Genomic DNA, 22,116 nt, shown 5'->3' with positions numbered 1-22,116 from the left:
ATTACATTTTTATTTACACATCCTTAAATCTTTGTGTTGCCTGCAAAATTTATCAGACAAACGTTAAATAGCTTAGAGACAATAACAGTTTCTGCAGAACTGCACGCAGTGAGAATTGTGTTTTGAAATATATCAGTTATCCAATTTTTAATCTATTTAATTAGGACTAGTACAATTACAGTCATCCTATTTTTAATTAAGATGTCATGTAGTAACAAGTCAAACTTCTGCCAATCGTACACTGTATCAGTACTACCATCTTTATCAGCCAAGACCACAGTCTTGTAAAAAAGGCTTGAAGTCAATTTCGCAAAATAGGTAAATTCCATGTTGGTTGACATTAATTACATTAGTCCCTTAACTCTTGATTAATCAAATTCTGCCTGTAGCAGTGCACCCTTTTGTTTTGTTGCTCAATATCAGACTCACAGGCTTCTAATTACCCAGATTCTCTCTCTTCATGTGACAACGTTACTTTTAATTTTGTCCTCTTGAGCATCTAGTGTTCCAAGATGTTTTGAACATTATTGCTGCAATGCAGAATTTCGCTAGGCCAAGTACTAAAACACAAATACCTCACTATCACAGAATATGAAACCATCAGCTGCTTATTTGGCAAGGGCAGAATAGTCTTAGTTATTAAACATTTATCTACTTTTCTGTATAATAAACAATCTACTGTATCTCTTTAGTAACGTTTCAAAATCATCAGACAAGGGTTTGCTTGTTTGGTTTCCTGTGAGCTCTTCTCTCTCAATTGTCAGACTGCAACTTTTCACCACCTAGGAAGACGCTCTTTTAAAGGTTTCCCAAAGTTATTCCCATTTAATATTTAAAAGGCTCCTTCAAACTGATGTAGCTTGATGAACATTTCAGATTTACAAAACTGTATGTTAAATGCAAAACACAACCCTTTACCAAACAAATACAATACAGTTATGATCGCACATACACAAAGTGCAAAATACAAATTTTAGTTTAATGAGGTATTTCCCTCTGTTATACTAAGGTATCCCACAGACCTCCATTGTACGGGATATTTTTCTGGGATTAGAAAATAACCTGTTGTTTCTAGAAATGGTGAGGATTTTTTCGCATTATCAGCATTTAGTCTTTAAATGCTTATCAATCTTTTAAAAGTGTTCTTACAATTCAGTTTTCATCTGTTATACACACACATATATATTAGACTCCAACAATTACACTCTGTTACATGGTTTTACACTTTCAGAGGATATTGCCTCAGAACATTTCAGGTCATTTTGTTTCAAAGGTGTTGAGGACAGAGAAATTGAAAATGTGGTGTTGATAGTGTAATTCTGTTTCCTTTTTTGCCATCCTGATCCTAAATATGTTATAAATAATTATATAGTAACTACATTTATAATAAAACTTATAAATATTTATAACCCTGAAGTAATCTGAATGTTCCTGCCTGGTTGTTGTCACTGCAAAGAATGATTTTAATTTTGTAATTTGTTACCAGAAAGTAAACAAACTATCTCTTGCTTTAGCTTCAAGGGTGAGTGACTTTGAAATGTTACTTTTTGTAATGAACTATAAGTAGACAGTGCTCCTGTAGAATAATTAGAGTAAATTCAAGAAGAAAATACATATGCACAGGTAAGTAACTTTTCCCCACAGCTTTGAGTCATTTAATGTTATGCAGCACCTAATAAATAAACTGAATTCTTATAAATATCAAATCTTCTCTTTAAAGATTCAAATCCATATAGAATGAAACTGGTTTGTAATACTTGGACTTTAGAAACTGTTCTCCACCTGTTAACTGACTGCAGTTTTTCTGTTACACATCCTCTGATACCTCAGCTGAACAATGACTATTTATTTCAGTTCTCATTTATCTGGATGGAATATCTTTTTGCCTCTTGTTGAAAAAAATAAGACTGGAGCCATTGGTAGCACATCAGCTCTTAGCTTATGAAACATAATTTATATCAGCATTGAAAAGTCTTACAGGAAAACAAAACAACATATTACAAATTACATTATTATGACAGCTAAGGAAAGACAATTGTGCTTCTGAAAGGTGATTAGTAACAGACAGCAATAGCTCCTAATCATTTTTTAGGCAAGCATCACTTGAGAAAACTGGCAGTCTTCTGCACTTCATCAAACTGCACAGACTGAGCACAACTGGTCTCTTCTTCAATGGTACTTCCCCAAGTGACCTGCCAAACACCCCGGTACAGAGTGACCAACACCTGGGTGTTATTCAAGCAGGAAGAAGCCATCTTCCTCTGCAGCCTCAAAGCTGACATGATTATTTGCGGCAGAAACAATTTACTATTTTACAGACCTCATAATTTTTATGCCTTTGACTTTGAATGCGTTCACAAGCCACAGAAGACACCAATGACTTTTAAGTACAAAATAAGGCAGTGAATAGGATATGTGAAGGGACAGGTACTTCAATGATATGGGATCAACATCTTTGTGTATACTATATATAGCATATTCGCTGCTCTGTACCACCTGCAGCACAGTACCTGCACATAAATGGGTGCTGTTGCTACTGTCACGCACTGCACCATACTGTCAACACTGAGACTCTTTCACGTGGTCCACAGTATTTTCAGCTTTTCTACCTGAATCTCCTTCTCTATTATATTCTCTAGCATGCCACCAGCTAAAAAAGTTCTCTGTCCAGTATCCGAGCACTTACAAGGAATTCACTCTTCACGTGTTATCATTTTTCATGTGTTTACAGGCCTCTTTAAAGTCCAGTGCTACTGCAATGGGTTCCACATGTTGGGAAGTTAACAGCATCAGGATTTTGTTTCACCAACAATGTCAGAGTGGCACTAACACTGCAACAATTCTCTTTTAAAACAGAGATGTGCACAAGCTCAATTCTGAAGTCTAACTGGGGGCTGGTTACTAGTGCTGTTCCTCAGGGGCTGATACTGGGGAGAATACTGTCTAACATCTTTATTAATAACCTGGAAAAGGGGAAATGCCCTCAGCAAACTAGTAGATGACAACAAATGGGAGAGTATTCAATATGCTCGAGGGTACAACGCTCATTTAGAGGGATTCCGAGAGGCTAGAGAAAGGGGCTGACAGAAACCTTGTGAAATATAAACACAAACACAGCATCCTACATCTGGGACAGAATAAGCCTGTGCAGCAGTTCATACTGACACCAAAATATAGAAAACAGTTCTGCAGAAAAGGACCTTCTGGACAAGCTGAACATGAGTCAGTGGTGTGAAGCAGTGCAGAAAAGGAGTCCAACAGACTGAGCTGTATTAATAAGGAAGCAGACTTATTAAGTAACTTCATTTCAGGGAATACAGGGATTATTCCCCCATATTCAGCCCTTTTGAGAACACACTGGAGTACTGTTTCTAGTTTTGGGCTCCCCAGTATAATGCAATGAGGAACAGGAGGAAGCCCAGCAGAGGGCTGCTAAGATGGCATGAGAGCACTTGGCTTGTTCAGCCCAAAGAACAGAAGACGAAGGGTGGGGAAAGGTCATAATTAATGGCCACATAAAACAGTAAACTGGACTTTTCTTGCAGATCTTTCTGTTGGCCTTTTCCCAATGCAAGAGGCAGCAAGGGAAATGATGACCAAATATTATGAAAAAGATCTCCTCCATATGGAGGAATATGCATTGGAATTGTTTTCCCCAGAGAGTCTGCAAAATCTCCATTCTTGGAGATATTCAAAACTCAACTGGACAAAGCCTTGCGCAACCTAATCTAACTAATCTGGTCCCACTTTCAGCAAGATGTTAGACCAGAGGACATGTATATATTTCCTTCAGTCTTAATTATTCTGTCATTCTAGGTCAAAAGATTACATTTCATCTGCTAGGCATCAATATTCTCTACAGAGAGTAAAGAACTAAATAAACAATATAAAGAACTAAACGAACATTACGGGTGTATTTTGTTACCCTTCATGTAAGTACGATGCTTTGCAATGAGAACAATGAAATCATCCAAAAAGTGATGTAATGCAAATATGGATGACATAATCTGTCCCTTAGAAGACTGAATAGGAAAACAGATGATACACTGTTTCATAAAGACTATGTCCCCAGAAAGATATTCAAAGAAGTTGCTGTATGCAACCAACGCATAAAGTAAATTTTGCTGCTAAACTGCACAGGAAATTTGCACTGCAGATTCAGGAAATTACCTTTCTGTGTAAGATTTACTGTCATATTATTAGAAATCGTGTCCCATTGGAGGAAATTTACTGTCAAAGCCAGATGGAGTGATTTGAGCTGCTTCCAGATCCTTCAATATGGTAATGAATAAAATAAATAAAAAAAGGAAACAAGTGAAAATTGCATGACACAACAGTTACTGAGAAAGAATAATGTCCCACCATCTAAAACAATGAAATGTGATACTTTTAAGCAGCAGGGAAGTATCCTTTGGCATCTGTATACACACCTGTTCTGTCAGTCATCAGGAACCTACAGATTATCAGACAAGGGGAATGATGTTTAAATTTTAAAAGCTTGTTTGAAGAGGTCTTAAACATTACTGTGTTACTGAATGTAATGAACTGCTCTAAAAAATCAAACTGTTGTTAGCCAGGTATTTGGCATCAGAGAAAAACTGATGTCCTCATAGGAAAGTGGAGGAAAACAGCCAAAAGATACAGAAATAGCATGAGAAAGTGCATCTCATGAAAGTATCTTCTTAGTTTTAGAGATTATGGATTTATAGTTTTAGAGATTCAAGTACCCAGTTGGTTTTCCTATTTCCAGATAAATACTGTCTTCATTGATTACCTCAGGTAACATCTGCCCAAGTCTGTCTACAACAACGAGCTCTAAAAAAAGCTCATCACAATCCAAAAACAATTCTGAAATTTGGAAGAGAAAAGCCTTACTATTAAAATTGAAAACACATCTGAATTTCTATGTTAATATGTGAATTTTATTAATTTTGAAAGATACGTGTAAAAATAAAAATTATTATGGCCTTTACCTTCCAGAGGTCAGCTGTTCCTTCAATGAGTTTGGCATTTGTTTTACAGTATTTCAGAGCCAGATGCAAACATTCAGTTCCGTAATCCAGGTCATAGTCTGTACACTGTAGTAATTAAAGCACAAATATTCTTAATTTGTCTTAAAGAAATCATACTTTTAAGCAATAACACTTAAACCTTACATCTCAACAGTCCTGTCCAGAATAATACATGCTGTATAAGGTAGGCAGGTTCAGGATGGATAGAAATAAAACCCTCCCAAGAAGCTTGTACCAAATTCTAGCTATCCAGCAAAGTTTTACAGAAGTACACATACGCTTTATAATCACAATTAGGTGCCGCAAGCATCTTGATACACCTTTATGTTGTTAACTAAATCAATGAGAAGTTAACATGGATAAAAATTTTTTGATGGAGTTGCGGCCTTCTAGTGACAAACTTCTAGAATACAAGAACAAGTTAATAAATTGTAGAAGCATGACTCTTCAAATGCCTTGTCTGTTTTGGTTTTTGCAGCATCAAAAAAGGGTGGTAGTAGCTAAGAACCTCTATATTCCTTACATGTTTCCCTCTATATTTTTCTCCAGTTATCTGTGCACAAAACAACAAAGTTTCATGCTGCTCCATGAGCCTTCCAGATTTAAAAAAAAAGTTTCCCACTTTTTAGTCACCTAGAAGAGGCATTCTTCTCTCAACGCACCCTTCCCAAGCAGTTCACTTCCTATAGGTAGTGATTATAATAATCCTAACTAATGGAAAAAGCAGTAGGGAGCAGAATCCCTCGAACCAAAACATAGGTAGGAGCCGGGAGCTTAACAGGCAGGACTACCTCAAAATGAATTGGCCTGATTAAGATAAGAGAGTTCTAGTATATTTTCATATTGCTAAATTACCAGTCCATCCAGAAATATGAATTACATGTAACAAGAAAGGATAATTTAAGATAGGGTCTTTCATAAAAATGGACGTATTTGGTAAGACCAGAGGCTGGCTAGACCAGTCTCCAGTCTCTACTAGAGGCTGACAGTAGTTAGTCAAGGATAAGTAAGTAAGAACAAGGCAGTTATATCTTCTTACTTTCCCAGAATACTCCCTTGGCCTCATATAAAGCTATTATCCTGGCTTAGGTATTCCCTAAATTAAGAAGTCCCCGAGGGACACATTGAACCAGAAGCAACTGTCTTAACAGTTCCCAGTGAATTACAGGAATCTTTAATACACCCAATTACTTTCTGAATAGCACTATTTCTTTAGCACCTGCATCAAGGAGCATCTGATTCATCACTCTCTTCATCACATGCTCTGCTGTTCTGACAGAAAAGGGAGTGCAAAACCACCTTCTCAGCCTTTCAAAATGCCACCACATGCCACCACAGCTCTTCTCACATCCTTCCACAGGTAGAGAGATCAACATCTATTCAACCATTTCACGTGTGGAAGTTACTTCAAAACTTTAATAAACCCTTTTGCCCTCCTTTACATTTATCTACACTTACCTATCAATTTTATCATAACATCCTTCTACAAACCTTCTTAGTTAGCCCTCATGTCTACTACCCAGAAAAAAAATGGTTACCTCCACTTCCAAATTACTTATGAACTAAATTAACTGCACAAGTCCTAGTACAGATCTTCACAAAACTCCACTGGTTATTTACTGCTATGAAAACTGGTCATGCACTTTACCGTGTTTTTTACCTTCTAAGCAATAATCTACTCTTATCCCAAATCTGCTCAGTTTTCTTAAAGAGCCTTTGGTAAAAGCTTTGGTGAAACATCTTATTATGCAAGTAGGCTGTTATCAGCTTCAGCAACCTCAAACAAGATGCCAGCTAATGCCTTAAAGACCAATTACCTCTGCTACGTATAAGCTTTCCTTTACAAAAGCTGAAATAACCCTTCCACTGTGTTAAATTTAACCATGTGTCTAAAAACTCGTGTTTCAAATAAAACATGACAGTCCAGATACCGTGCTCAGTAATTCAGTCTCCTTCCAGGATTCAGAATTGTCAAGAATGCAAAAGTCTAAATGGGTTAAAGAAGATCCAAATGAGAGTGCTGCAATTTAACTCACCTTTTTTTTTTTATTTCCTCAAGAAGTTTAGTAAAAAAGATGAAGAAAATTCTTAGTTTCTATTCTTGTTTTATAATGCATCAGTGAAATTCACAAAATTCATCAGCATTATACATCTGAATTGTATCACTAACACACGTCTTAGAAAAATCAGTTATCACTTTTATATTATTTAATTATTTTTTGTCATTTTAGTTTGTAATGACTGCATTCAAGAACAAGATCCTTTTACAGTCCACTTAGAAAAGTAATTTAAATGTTATAGTTCTCTACAGAATTTTTTAAGCACTTTGAGTAACAAAACAGAGACAGTAAGATAAAGTAACTTAAAAAGAAAGATTTCTTTCAGAATACTAAAGAAAACAGGGGTTTCAAAAAGACACACTGGAATATTTTTAAATTAAGCAGAAAATAATCAAGATACAAAAAAGGTCAACAGAAATATAAAGGAATAGGGGACTCTCGCTCCAAAATATGTAAAATGGAGTGATCTCTCAAGTAAAGAGGTCCAGAGATAAATTGCCAATGAAACCAGAAATAGCCTAGTAACTTTCAATTCCAAATATTTATTACCAAAATATCTCCTTTATTTGTTTTGTTTTTAAGAAAAATTTTCTGGTAGAATGCAAACTGTTTCTACTAATGTGAATAATATACAGATTAAAAAAATGTATTTTTCCTTTGCCTCAGAATGGAAGACAAAAATTCAGAAAAAAATTATCTGTGAAGGAATTTACTTTGAATTAAAATTAAGTTACATTTTTAAATAGATGGGTAACGAATGGTACTAGGACAAGACTAAGCAGTTCCAACTTTTTAGCAAGGTATTAATTACAGATAATTAGTAGGGAGTGGAGAAGTTCCATAAATGGGCTAAAGCATCTTGAGGGTATTGCTGGCTTCAAGGGATGAAATATGACACAAAGCAAAGTAATAATTAAAAACATATTTCACTAACACTTGTACATCATGACATTTACCACTCTAATTATCTGTGATTGTTTAAACCTAAACATATTGTCACATTGTACTCTTCTGCAAGTGTGATACACTGATGTCAGAGGAGAACAATGAAATGGAAGTATCCGCTCAAGACCAGCTTAGTTTATAGATTATCCATATGCTAAACAGCTCCACAAGTAAAATTCTAAATCCATATTTCAGGTGCAGAATTTGAAAGCTTCTATATTGCTCTCAGAAATTCAGTTAACAAATTATGCATTATCTGGGAGTGTCTATCATATAAAGTTGTGGAATATCTAAGAGGAAAACTCTTACTGATCCAGGCATGCAAACATTCTCGCATTAAGTCTTCTGTACGTGTTTCATTGTACAGCTAGAGCCAATTTACATTACAACAATCTGTTTAAAACTTTTACTATTTCTAAAGTCTCTTTTTGACTGAAAGGCTTTTTAACATAAAGTTTGACAGAGTACAGTTAACTGAACTTGACATGCACACATAACTTTGTGAAACAATAGACACAGTTTAAGTTTCAGACCACAGATTTGAAATGGTGGAAACAGCTGGAAATACTGGCACAAAACATATCCACAAAAGAAAAAAAAACAGATCAGTTTAGCTTTTCAAATGACACAGAAGGAAATATGTTATTGAAAAATTCTTTTGAACTGTTGAATATTCAAAGGCATTCTAATAGGTAGTTTTGGGGATTGACTTTTTTGTGGGTGGGTTTTTGTTTGTTTGTTTTCCAAGAGGGGATGTTTGAATAAAGCGCTGTGGGTGGAGTGAGCTCCAGGTTTTAGCATTGTACCAGTTCTTCTTCCCCTGCCCCCTAGATTAGTTTGAAAATATTTTGATAAACAATATTACTTCCTAAAATGCAAGCTATACTTTTTTGCTTAGCAATAAACATGGAACAAGGGGTTAGAGAAAAGAGCAGCTACAGAGCCTGTACCTCCCTGGTACTTACTAATAGTCCATAAGCTAACTTGTTTCCTATATAATACTTTGAAGGAATGAAATTGTAAAGGTGCAGTAGTTAACAATAACAATTGCTTTTACTGTTACCATGCACTATTTTACTGTATCTTTATACTGATAAAAGATTTTGAATGGATATACGGGAACTGGTAATCATACAGCAGAACAAACACAGAGGCAAGAAAGATTTTCATTACAGCACTGTCATTTTCTTATTTTTTCATCATTCCTTAGTTTTATAATAAGGAAACAAAATCAATATTCTTTTTTTATTAACTGAAGTAAAATCTTCAGATTTGCTCCTTTACACAGGTATCTTGAAAGCCTGTATAGAGCCAGTCCTTTACACTTCGGCAACCACTGGCTGCATCTCCATTTTATTCTTCCATGTAAATCCATTCTATAACAGTATCAGAACACTTGCAATTAAAATGCGTAACTAATTAACAATAGCAGCTTTATGATTTTTCCAGATCCTCACAAATCAAGTCTTCACTGCTGAAGTGCCAGAGTACGTCATGAACATTCATCATCAGGAACATTTTACTAAATTAAAAAAGAAGCAGGCACAAGCTCTGCTGAACCTGAATTGCCCTATTTTTACCATATTTTATAAAGAATCATTTTGCCATGTTCATTACCAAGGAAACCAAAAAGCACTGAATCCAGTAGTGGATTTGCAGCAAACACTCAGTCTACAGCAATAAGCCACAGCTAAATGAGGAATAGTTGAAGCAGCAAACAGAAGGAGGAAACACATGAACAAGGAAACAGTGAGATTAATGTGAGTTCAGATAAGCTCATCTCCGAAACAATTTCCATTGTAGTTAATTATTAAAACTGCTGTGACATACACCCAGATGCAGTAGCGCTTACAATGAAGAGAATAAAGATAAAGCAATTTACACTGTTACAGAATTAAGCAAGCCTGGTTTTCTACAGCTCTGTATCTATACCCCAACACCTTCCACTGCAGCAACTGCAAGTGCCCTCTCCGTACGTGCCATGATTCCCCTGCACTCTACCATCAGATCCCCTGAAAAATTCCTGACCACCCATTGAAATATTTTGGTACTCAAGTTGCTTCCCAGTCCACTAAATACCCATTAAAGAACTTATGCCTTGGTTGGTTCCAAGATCCCATGCGCTAAAAGGTGTATGACCAACAAGAACAGAAGATAACACCTGAATTCCCATTTCAGCCACAGGGATGAAGGCCTAAGAGCCTGAAGGCTCTGAGGCTCCAGCCTCCTCTCAGTGAAGACATTCATTGGGGTTTCCTCTCCTCCTCACACTTGCTGATTTTTCAAAAGCATACTGGGACTTAATATCATTGAAATCTCTATGCCTCCATCAATTTTGATTGAAATCATGATCTTAAGGGTCTTTTCCAACCTAAATGATTGTATGAAATTGAACAAAATGTGCAATTAAAGGTTTTAAGTATTATTGAGACAAGGGCTAAAAACAAATAATGCCTTCAAGTATCTTTTTAATAGTAAAAGTTACAAATGAAAAAGTAATTTTGCTTCTTCCCTTTCTGGAACAAATGTCCTGGGTCAATGAATGCAGTCCACAGTGCCCTCACCAGCAACATGTTCCATAATCCTGCTTTCCCTATCACTTTTTAAAGTTTTAACTACTAGCAAAGGCTGGGGATAACTCCACTTTTTTCTTTTTGTTTTATTTAAATGTGTATTTGATTGACAAACTCACCATCACAATATATAAAAGCAGAAACTCAGTGGTATTCAGAAATGCATATGAATGCAGAGAACAAGTATTTACATCAAAGTTTGCACTTCACCAAAAGGGTTATCAAACATTAGAACAGGCTGCCCAGGGAAGTGGTTGAGTCACTATCCCTGGAGGTATTTAAAGACACGTAGATGTGGTGCTTAGGGACATGGTTTAGTGGTGGACTTGGCAGTGATAGGTTAAAGGTTGGACTCAATCTTAAAGGTCTTTTCCAACCTAAATTATTCTATCACTAAAGCCTACTCTTTAAGTCTTAACCTTATTCTGGCTGCTACTGCTTCCGTCTGCAAAAGGAGAGGTCCAAACAAACCAATCATCTTGTAAAAGAAGTACATGTGCTTGACTTTACACTGAAAACATAAAAACACTATTATTTTGAAAAACCCTAGGGGGAAAAGTACAGCTTTGCTATTAAGGAATAAAAACTTAATCAAGAATAATGGAGGTGCTTTGCCAAGGAAAAAAGGGTACTGGTAGGCACAAACAAGAAATGTCAAGGGTTGTGTTTACAACCCCAGTTTAGTGGGAAGGAGAGGTTCTTTTTGGTGGAAGCCTTTCCTTCATCCCTACTCAGAATCACACAAAATGCACCTGACTGTGCTGCTGGAGAGCTCAAAGTCATTTCCCTTATGGTGGAATCAAGGTGAAAGTCACATGCAAGGGCACCCGCTGGAGCTCATCATTTGCAGTGTGGAGACAAGCTCCCCTGGCAGCCAGCGCTCTAGGCATGCATTGTGTCCATAAGACTGGCAACTGGGATGAATATCACTCCTGGTAAAGTCCCAGTTTACACATACAATCCTGAAACAATAACAGATCATCAAATATGAAACCCCAGTCTTTCCCTTTTAGTGCCACACTACTAGATATATTCTTAGTATTACTACAACAAAGTCCACACAAACTAGCATAATGAAAATGAGAATGCAAAATAGGTGAGAATAAACAATGGTCCTGGTATGAAGATGAAATACTTGATGCAACAAAGAGCTAGTTATTCATCAGATTGGCTTCATAAACTGGTCCAGAGTAACCACGAGACAGTATAGATTTTCTGACATCAGAAAACGACACAGGAGTCATTTTGAGCATGCAGCTGAACATGGAATTTCAGACTTCATATACAATTTCAGCTTTTTTAAAAGTCATATTTCAGTTACAACGTCAAGAAGAAATAAGAAAATGTTAATATTCTAAGTGACAAGTCAAAATACTTTGTTAGCACTCGTTTGCACTTTAAAAAATTATCTTGCAAGTTGTAAAAATACTTGGAAAAGAGTTATATGGACAAGACAAAGACAAAAAAATCTTGTCGCAAGGTAGAAAACTACAGATCGTTTACGTTATTCTAAGAAAATATAAAGTAGTGATTGTTCACATTCTTCCCATAAAGAGACTTCTAAATATATCAAGTTCTAAAATTAAACAACCAACAGAGAATTTAATTAGGCTTAGAAGCAGAGGTGAGCCAAATTCAGGTGAAGTTAAAACGCATGTCTTACTTTTTTTTTTAACAGATAATATTATGCACTCTTGGAACAATTTACTTAAGAGAATCACCTCTTGACATTATGCAAGATCATAAACGGTCCTTTTCCTTGCCATTTGATACACTAACCTGTCATAGCTAAGACATTAAAAGCTCTAGCACCACTACCTTGTTTTCCTCTTTGCTCTCTCAAAACAAGCAGCAGATGACAATTTAGATGGGTGGTCTCCCATATGCTGGATACGGTGATTCTCGCTCAGTATTCAGCATTTTTTTGAGCCTGTGCCAAACGGGTGATTCTTGTGGATACAGTACACTTATCAGGGTAAATCCAGTAATGCTTACAACAATACTCTCATAATCCAGTCTAATTTCCAATTTGAGTAATTGCAGTGTGTCTCCCTAACATACACCCTCCAAATTATATCTGAACACAAAGTACTTTTTCACTGCTCCAGAGATGCTAGATTTCACCCAGGGTGCGGCAGCTTTGCACCACAGCACCAACAGTTCCAAGAGCTAATATGTGAATTCGCAAAGTGCTTTGAGATCCTACAGGATGAGGAGTGCCATAAAATGGAAGTAATTATCCCATTAGCAAAAAAACTTTTAATTTTTTTCTCATGCAAGGCATTAGAATTTCTCCAAACATTCTTGTGGCAGAAATTAATTAGGGCAAGGTGGGGATTCATACAATATCCTGGCTCTACCATTGCGCCAAAGAACTAATCAAGTACAGAGCTATCTAAACTAGCATAGTTTTCTCAACAGACCACCAATCTAGCTTCAGGTTTTGAATAAATGAAAGCATGACTGACAAAATTCATTTAGTATATTTATCCTGAAAAGAATTCTGTAGAGTTGGGTAGGTTTTAAGGATACAGAAAGGGAAAAAAAAAATCTGTTTCTCTAAATCTCAGAACAACGCTGCTAGGGTAAAAAGATACCACATGAAGTAACTCTAAAATCTCTTTGGAAAACATCTCAGAATTACAACCTAAAGACTTCACAAATTAGGATATTCATTTAGGTGAGGCTGACAACCCTGTATTTAAGCAACAATCTGCATACATCAGCCTGAAGATAAATGGAGAAAGGCAGATCAAAATCCTCTGCAAAACTGCATTATCTAAAAATTAGCTCCATTGCAATTTTGCATCAACACAAAAAAATTACCAATTTTCAGCAGGAACAAAATGAAACAGAACTCAGGTTCTACTGAAGTTCTAAAGAAATAATTTTTTTTAATGGAAATAAAACCAGAGAAAAAAATCCAAGCTGAAATGGACCACAACAATGAAAGGGTGCTGTTAATAAAGTAAACACTTCTCATGTAAGGGGAAATTAAATGCTGGGTTTTCTTTCCACATTTAGGACATAGACAGATATCCTTATCAATCATTCAGATCTAAAATCCTAATGACCTATGGAGAAATCAGCAGAAAGGCTTCCTTTGTTAGGTTATTTCATATGCTTAGATGGCACATTGAAAAGCTCACAGATATTCCCTATCTTGATACTAGTATACCGCTTACTAAAATCTGTATTATTATACCATCAAAGGACCTGGAGTAGGAATTTCAACAAACTGAAATAATCCATGCTACTTTACTACTCAGCCAAGCAGGCTGATTGGAAAAAATCAAGTAGGTAGCTACACTAAAACTATAATTACCTCTTACATTTCATAGGCAGATGGAAGTATGCTGCCTTTAGGACTCCACACAAAAAAGAGCACTGGTGTGTAGTACTGTCCTCATACATATCATACAAGTAGTAGATTACTATTATTTTAGCTAGCTCTTGTCTAATTCACGAATCACTTCTTGATTCAGTATTTCAGAATACAGTTGATGAGAAGGAAGAAAACCCACAGACACAAACTGGAATGCAGAATTAGGAAAAAACCAAAACAATGATGCTACATGGCATATATGTAGAAGACCTGAACATACAACTATAAAATACAAAAGTGAAGTGGGTGACCAAAGCTGAGGATGAAGGAAGTGGATCTCTGTAGACACACACAGAGAGCACGCAGAAACCACAAAACACATTTGAAGAAGAATGAGGTAAAGTGACCACCCTTACAGCATAATACACTTAATAAAAGATGTCTGATGCTTTTTAAAAAAGATGAAGGACACAAAACAACCCATTATAGCTTATGATAAAATCTATATATCTTACCTACTTCTTGTCGTATGTTAAAAACGATGGTGATCTCTTTTTCAGTGTTTTCACACTACAAAAACAAACAGCTCTGACCCCTGTCACCAATCCATGATTGAGTAGCATCAGGCAAAAAAATTTTTTCTCCAAGCGAATGTTTACAGAAGGTAAATATTAAGCTGTTCAGCCATGCCACAATTTCACGTGCCACAAATTCACCAAAATTTCCTATTTGGTGAATATTTAAAAAAAATAATTTGAGGTGCCTTGAAGATTCAGACATCTTTAGCCTTAGGAGCAAGGTGAGCAGTGGGGTTTTTTTCCAGGATTCCAGTTAGACTTAAATGCCCAAATTCTGCCTCACTTACATTTTGACCCTTCAGTCCTTTTTCTGAATCTGACCCTTGCTCCCAATGTTGCCAAGGTTTTAGCCAACAATTTGTCCGCTACTGTTCATTTAATCGCCTGTTGCTCCTGGCAATGTTAATTTGACAGACATTGATTTCTTTAACAAAGAATGAACCCACAGGAAAATCCCCAAATCAGTCTAGACATTTTGCCTCGAAGGACTTGCCTGACCTATGCCAAAATATTACTAAACTGCTACAGCTGACTCCACTTTCCGCTACAGAGGATACTAAAATGCTTCACACATGTTTGAAGAAGAATCCCAGTAACGTTGTGCCCTTTCAAAAAGCACTTCAGAAGTTTACAAAATCCACATGGAATACACTCCCTATTATTTACATACAGAAAAGACAATACTTTGAGCAAATACTTCTACAATGGGCCTAACAATAGCCAACTTACTTCCTTTCTTACTCTGGCAAAATCTTCCCTGAACATTCTCAGGGGTTTGTTAGATGAGAACAATTTTGGGATTTCCTTTTCTTCTGCTGAGGACCAGGTTGGACAGTTTGCAGAATATCTCTTCTCCCCATCTCAACCCCATCTGGGGACATCTTGTAATGATTTTTTTGGGGAGTGGAAGAACATCTGCCTCCCAGAATGCAGCATCAAAGTATTTGCATGATTCTCCCTGACACACTATTATTTTGTATCTTGTCATTACTATGCTTATATATAGCAACTCTCTCCTATGCGGGTAGATGCTGTAATGTCCTATAAGTAAATGTGATTGCTTATTATCCAAAAAGTGGGTAATGCTGGCTATGAACAGATGTATTAATTCAGTCTAGTCCCAAAAAGTACTAATCTCTACATAGTTTCTACATAGATTAGATAGAATCCCTACGGTCAGTCTGTCCTGTGTGGATATCTGTAAGGAGGTTATAGACATGCATCAGAGAAACATCTCTAAACATGTTGAAGCTCATCCTCCTTCAATTAATATTCCTGCTTCCTGTTCCTTTTTTTTTTTTTAGGTTTTTTTTCAGCCTCATTGTTCTGAGTAGCTAAATATAAACTTCCATAATCTACAAAAGGTCTACTATCAACAGATAATTAAACTAAATACATATGCAACACAAACACCCCCAAAAAATGGTGTAGCTTTTGTGGCAAACTTTCCCAGGTAGAGAAGATCTTGAGGCTAAGTGTAAAACAATGTATAAAAGATTACCAGAAAAAAAAATGTGTATCAAAATAATTTTTTAAAATTAAGATTGTTATAAAACTATCACTCTATCTTTAAATAGTGATCAGACTTTGCCATGCTACCCACATGTGAAGGATTCCTGCAGAATAGCATTCTAACAGGTCTCACCCTTTCTTCAGCTGCGTGTAGCTCTTCCCCCTTACAAGGTCTTCTGCTTCAGCAGGCTGGTCACACAGGTGGACAATTCTATTGCATCCCCAGCATTCATGCTGATAACTCTCTAACCATCATATCATCTTCCCTAGGCTTTTATTTACGTCTCTGTCACAGAAGCTAGCCAGGATCTTCTACGTACCACTCCTCTTCTGCTTCTCTTTTCAGTTGTTTCTCTGCCAGATCAGGAAAGGCAAAACTTTTTAATTGTTCCTGCTACCTTCCTTACTTTGGCAGATACATTACAAATACACAATGCTTTGTTAAGTTTGGGTATTTCAGCCCTTGCATACAGTGGCTGTATTACTTTGTACACTGATGTGACACAACACAACAAGATGCTTTGTGTTAAAGACAAAAGATCTCCAAGATCTCTTCATTTCACAATACGTCAGAAACAAGTATTACAGAAATCAGTCTCAGCCTACTCTGATTAAAGGAAAAAGGTAGTCTACCTGACTTCCTGATACTCTAATTCCTAAAAGATACTGCTCCAGGGGAACACTTGACTTCTAGTAAGTGAAGTCCTCCCCCACCCTCCTCCTCCCAGGCTTACAGGATCATACTTCACGTTTGCTCCTATTAAATTTAAAATGCTGAACAGAAACATGAAACTACCTTAAGCAAAAATGAACAAGTCTGGTCTAAGGAATTTATCCTTTATTTGCTATCTTTGGAAAGGGTGGATTTTCAATTAACACAAACTTTTCTTATTTCCCTTAGGGCTGATAAGAATAGAAAAGAAACATGCATTTCCAAAGATCAGGAATTTAATTCTTACTAACCTAAAAAAAAGAAAATCCAACTGTCTGTTTATCCCAGGTAGGTTAGAATTTAAATAAATCACGGGTTCTGCGATTTTACAACTTTTCCATGTGTTTTACTAGTTATTAGAGATTTGCATTTTTTATTTTAAAAAGTTTAACTTGTCTACTACTTGTCCACTTCAGTAAATACTGAAGGTTAATGGAATGCTTCATTACATTGTGCAGGAAACAAGAGCTCACAAATTAGGACATACCAGAACTAAGAGTACTGATACAACATTATGTTTATCCTCTTAACACATTTATCTGGCCTTTTACCCAACACCCCAACGAAAACCCCCAGCAAAGGTAAAACCTCCTGCCTGTGAGATACCACATGCTTTATAAAGTTCTGTCCCTCCTTGCAGCTGTTTGCATCTGTCACTTGTCCACCTTGTGTCAAGTATGCATCATACAAATAAAAGCTTTAATTTTTACAAATTCATAATTTTGTAACTTACACATTTTGTAAATTTAACAAATTGAAGGGGATGAAAGCAGTGCTGTACTTCATAAGAATATGTGATGAGGAGGCATATAGATGATGAGCGACACAGTGAGACTCACAGGCACATGTAAGGAGGCCTGTATAATTCATCCGTTTCTCACCTCAGGACCATCCCAATGACAAATTCCTAAATCCTACTACAAAGTGGAGGCATCAGAATACTTCACTGAAAGAGAAGTAAACAGCTGTTTTCCCATGCTTCCTGTAACCAACTGAACACAGAGACTTGCAACAGAAAGCGTTAAGCAGAGTTACATACAGGGGTATGGAAGTGATGAAGAATGTTTGTTTTAATGAGCTCTCAAAGTCGTTATAAAGACAACAGAGTGCACACAATTTTTGAGCAACAAAATTGTAAAAGGTTTCAATAGTCCTACCATAATGCTGAGAATTTAATAGTTATGATGTCAGGAATCTTGATGTCATCACAGTTAAAGCAGAAAGCAACATTTATCTGAACAAAGAAGATCTATTTGGAATACGCATTTTCTAGGCAACAGAGAAGAGGTAAGAGTGAAAAATAAATTGAGATCCAGCACACAAAAATGAGATGCATCACAATGAAATGCATGCAAACAACTTGGCTGAACGTCCTCAAGATCTGTGCCGGATTTTTGGCACCAAATGCAAAGGGAATTCGCTGTAGTACACATATATTTTAAGATAATATTGTAAACCAATCTTTGGTATTTGTTGTATCTACTTCAATTACTTTGATGTACAAGACGTATTTTTCCCCAAATCATTACTATAATTTTTTAAATCAAGCAAGAACTGTAAAAAGTTTTCTAAGGAAATGACTTTTCATTTTATAAAGATCATACAAAAAATATTTTTACATATTTTAATAGTGGTAATAGCTTATTCCTTTCCAGTTCTAAATACATTTGAAACAGCAATAAAAGGAGGAGTACTAGTCTGCTCTGCCCAGATCAGTACCAGACAAAAAAAGCAAAAAAGACTATAGACGGCAAGCCTGTAAGGATCAGAGAACTGACCTTTAATTGAATGTTGCAACTTAGTGGTCAAGATGCTCAGAGATCTTACATTCATGAAAAAGAACACACCTGGAAGTAAACTCTCTAAATCTACCTACTCATATCAGACGATGCATTTAAACACAGACAGAGTTTAAAAGCAGTATTCCACATGACCCACAATGTAACTGAAAAGCCTACGTTATTTGAAGCAACAATTCAAATGGACAGTTCCTTTCTAAAGAACGCATGTTTGACTGTTGTTTTTCCCCATGCTGCTGTTGCATAAAGGTCACAACTGTATAAAATACACAGGAGTGGGGATCATGATCCCATGCTGAGTCAGCCAAAATGAATTCCATTCCCAGCTTTGTGAATGACTTCCAACAAGAGTAACACAATTATTTTATTTGGTTTTTTTCCAGATGGACAATGATACTTACCTACTTCATCAGGTTGTTGTGGGAACTAATGATGGGTATGTTAATATTTAGGAAGTATCACAAGCTGTATCCATTTCTACGAAAATCCGTCCTACAGTAGCTTGACTAAGTTTTTCAGGACAACCATTATCTATCTTTTTTTATGTGCTTGTACAGTTCCCAGAACAATAGGGTCTTAATCCTTGACTTGGACAGCTAGGCACCATTGAAACATAAATAATTAGCAAACAATATGAGTTGAGAGGTTTAGCAAAGTGTTATCCTTCCCAGAGCTCCAAGGCACAGAGCATTTAAATGACCAGAATTTAGCCAATGCAAAGGGAACTGGGGACAAGGAACCATAGCCCTGGTTGCTTGCTAACAACTTTGGTGGCTTGTTCTTGAAAGAGCAGGGATACAAAAAAGAAGACTGATGGAATTCATATGTAAGAAGAGAACACTATTCAGAGGAGCACAGGGACTGCAAATACAGTTGCCTTTTGAACAAGGCATTTAGGGCAAAAGCTTCTCATGTATTTGCCAGCTGTACCATATCTGCAAAATAAGAGCAAACACAGTAAGAAACAATAGGGGTTTGTTTTGGGTTGTTTGTTTGGTTTTTTTTTGAGAAGCAGCACATAAACATGCAATTTGCCAAAAGAGATACACATCAATAAGAAAGAAATAGTTGTATAACCAACAGTAGCTGTTGCCTCTTGAGATGTGTTCTATGCACATATGTGCTGCCTCTATCACGAGTATGCCCACTACATTCAAGCCAGTCTCAATTAGAAGTATCAGCTGTGTGTTACCATATACACCAAGAACATCCCCCTGCTTTCCATCAGAAGTAAAAAGGTCAGAGCTACTCCAATCACTTGAGTAGCCCTTCATCTTGGAAAGCACTTCATCATCTAAGAACAGCTTTAAGTATCAAGCATAAAAGGTATGACGTGGAATTTGTGCCAGTGTTTCTAAGTAAAACAATTAAGCAACTGTTTCTCCTTCATTGCCTGTCCACACATTCGTTCTGTTGTTGGTGACTTCTAAGCTACGTACTCTCTGAGGGTGGATATCAGTAATTTGGGCCTGTTTCCTCTAGAAATGAAAGACTGATGGGAAGCATGACTGTCAGCATTGCTGGAGTGAAAAATAATTCCTTCCAAGTGACAAATGAAGAAATGCTCTGCTTCCAGTCAGTCTGGAAGATACCTGGAGGACAGACAATCTCCACAAGGTGATGAATGAAAAGGAAGCAGAATGCTGAGACGAAAGCCTGGAGTGTTTCCAGTAAACTTTGAATGCAGGGTGGGGCAAATAAAAGCAATCTTCAAGAGGGATAAAGGCAAAAGAGTCACGGTTTAATACACTACCCACAACTTTTATCTTCTTAAATAAAGATGATGTTAAAGCAATATATTATAAAAACAAAACAAAACAAAATGGAGAATTGCAACAGAGACTAAGTAAATATTATTTTCAGCCACTAATCAAAGTACGTACAATACACATGCAACACAAAACAAATTAAACACTTATTTACCTAGACGTATCAAGTTAATATTTTCCCAGTATTTTAGAACACCCTCTATCCCATCATATTATTATATGTCGTTATCACACTGTGCATCCAAAATTTTTTTATACTGTCAGTCAACAACACATACTTAATACAAACCTAACTTTAAACATATTAACCCACTCACTTAAGTAATCTACTTAATGCGCAATAAAAATTAAAGCAAATCTGTCTTTCCAATAGTTTAGACCCCTCTCCCTCTCTTGCATTTGGCAGTTTGATAATTGAAAAACTTGAATATATTAGAATTATAAACCATTTTTATCAAAAGACTAGAGAGAACTAATATGCATACAGTTTGATGTGATCTGAAATAGATGCTGAAACAGATGTCGAATCTCTATTTTTGAAAGAAAAGAAATAAAAGTTATTTCTTTTTTTAACCAAAGTAAATGGAAAAAAGTCTTAGAAAGTCTCACAGTCTTACCTGTTGGTATGCCTCATAGATTATATCAAACAAGAAAGCCTGAGGCATTTCACTAGCTCTGTATCTGGCACGTTCCAATGAGTGGTCTAAACAGCCATCTGCAGCAGAGGCAATAACAGTAGAAACTAGGGGACGAATTGCTCCAGCTGCCTGTGAAACAAAACACAGAGAGGCCTAAATGCTCTTAATATTAATGTATATTAGATAGCTGCAGTCAAAAAAAGTAAGAGCTTTAAAATACATTTTCTACTTATTTATCTTTTATATATCTCATAATACATAAGTCATATTAGTCTGTATAAGCCTAACATGAATATAGCAACAGAAGATTGTATAAGTACACACTGAGGGCCAATTCACAAAAAAAAATAATCTTAAATCCTTCATGTACTGCAAATACATGTACAGATCTGAGATGTTATTTTTTCAGACTTTCTTCTATGTACATATTAGGTGGTTTCTGTGAGGACAGTTCTAGGCCTATTCAGATATCAAACAGCAGGAGACACACCTGAGAGGTCTTGGCAACCCACAACACCTCTTGCTTTCACAGATTTCAATTTGGCTAAACTGCTTAGAATTAAGCAACAAGAAAAGTTTCAGAAAATTGAGCTTGTTCCATGTTGAATTCACCATGTTAAATGCTGCGCAATCACACTACACCAGTGAAGTCACTGGGAACACGCTATATACATCAGAAAGTATTCAATATCCAGCAGCACTGTGCACCAGAACTGATATTTAAATGCTTATATTTCAGTTTTAGTTTTGCTTAAATTGGAAACCAATTAAACATGTATCTTTGATCTTTTCATCAATATAAAGTATTAAAGATCTATGGCATCTCTGAAATAGAGCTCCTCTACCTGGTTTTAGTCACTTTGGTAACAGCAAGTTACCCACATTTCATCAGCCACTTATAAAATGCTCAGATGAGCTTCATATGAAGCTAAAGGCAACTGGGGCAAGAGTTGTTCATACAATAATGAAGAAAAGGATGCAATGGCAGAACATTGCTTATCAAGTCACAGGGCAAAAAGCATGCTCCCTAACAATGCTAACCACTGAAAATGGCGTCCTTACGCTATACTGTTTATTGTCTATTTAAAAGAATAATTGATGCCGTTTCAAATCATTTGAATTACCCAACATCTTAAATCAGTATACCTAGAAAACCACTCCCAGTGGTGAATTCTTACATTTTTCACAGCAGC

At 36.3% G+C, this 22,116-nt stretch overlaps 1 protein-coding gene across 2 annotated transcripts in view; it reads right to left on the bottom strand.

Annotated features, from left to right (window-relative positions):
* CRPPA (CDP-L-ribitol pyrophosphorylase A) overlaps positions 1–22,116 on the bottom strand; it is a 117,772-nt gene that overhangs the window by 70,783 nt on the left and 24,873 nt on the right. Inside the window, exons 3-4 of one of the 2 annotated variants that reach the window (XM_054191524.1) lie at positions 20,903–21,076; positions 4,974–5,078 (exon numbers count right to left, since the gene is read on the bottom strand). In XM_054191524.1, the coding sequence (XP_054047499.1) occupies positions 4,974–5,078; positions 20,903–21,076 (279 nt within the window). The remainder of the gene's footprint in view (positions 1–4,973; positions 5,079–20,902; positions 21,077–22,116) is intronic. The other variant, XM_054191525.1, reaches the window with a different exon arrangement.

The sequence above is a fragment of the Rissa tridactyla genome, chromosome 2 (assembly GCF_028500815.1).
Source record: "Rissa tridactyla isolate bRisTri1 chromosome 2, bRisTri1.patW.cur.20221130, whole genome shotgun sequence".
Classification (NCBI taxonomy): Eukaryota; Metazoa; Chordata; class Aves; order Charadriiformes; family Laridae; genus Rissa; species Rissa tridactyla.
The sequence above is the reverse complement of the archived record's forward strand: the minus strand, read 5'-3'. Positions and strand labels throughout refer to the sequence as shown.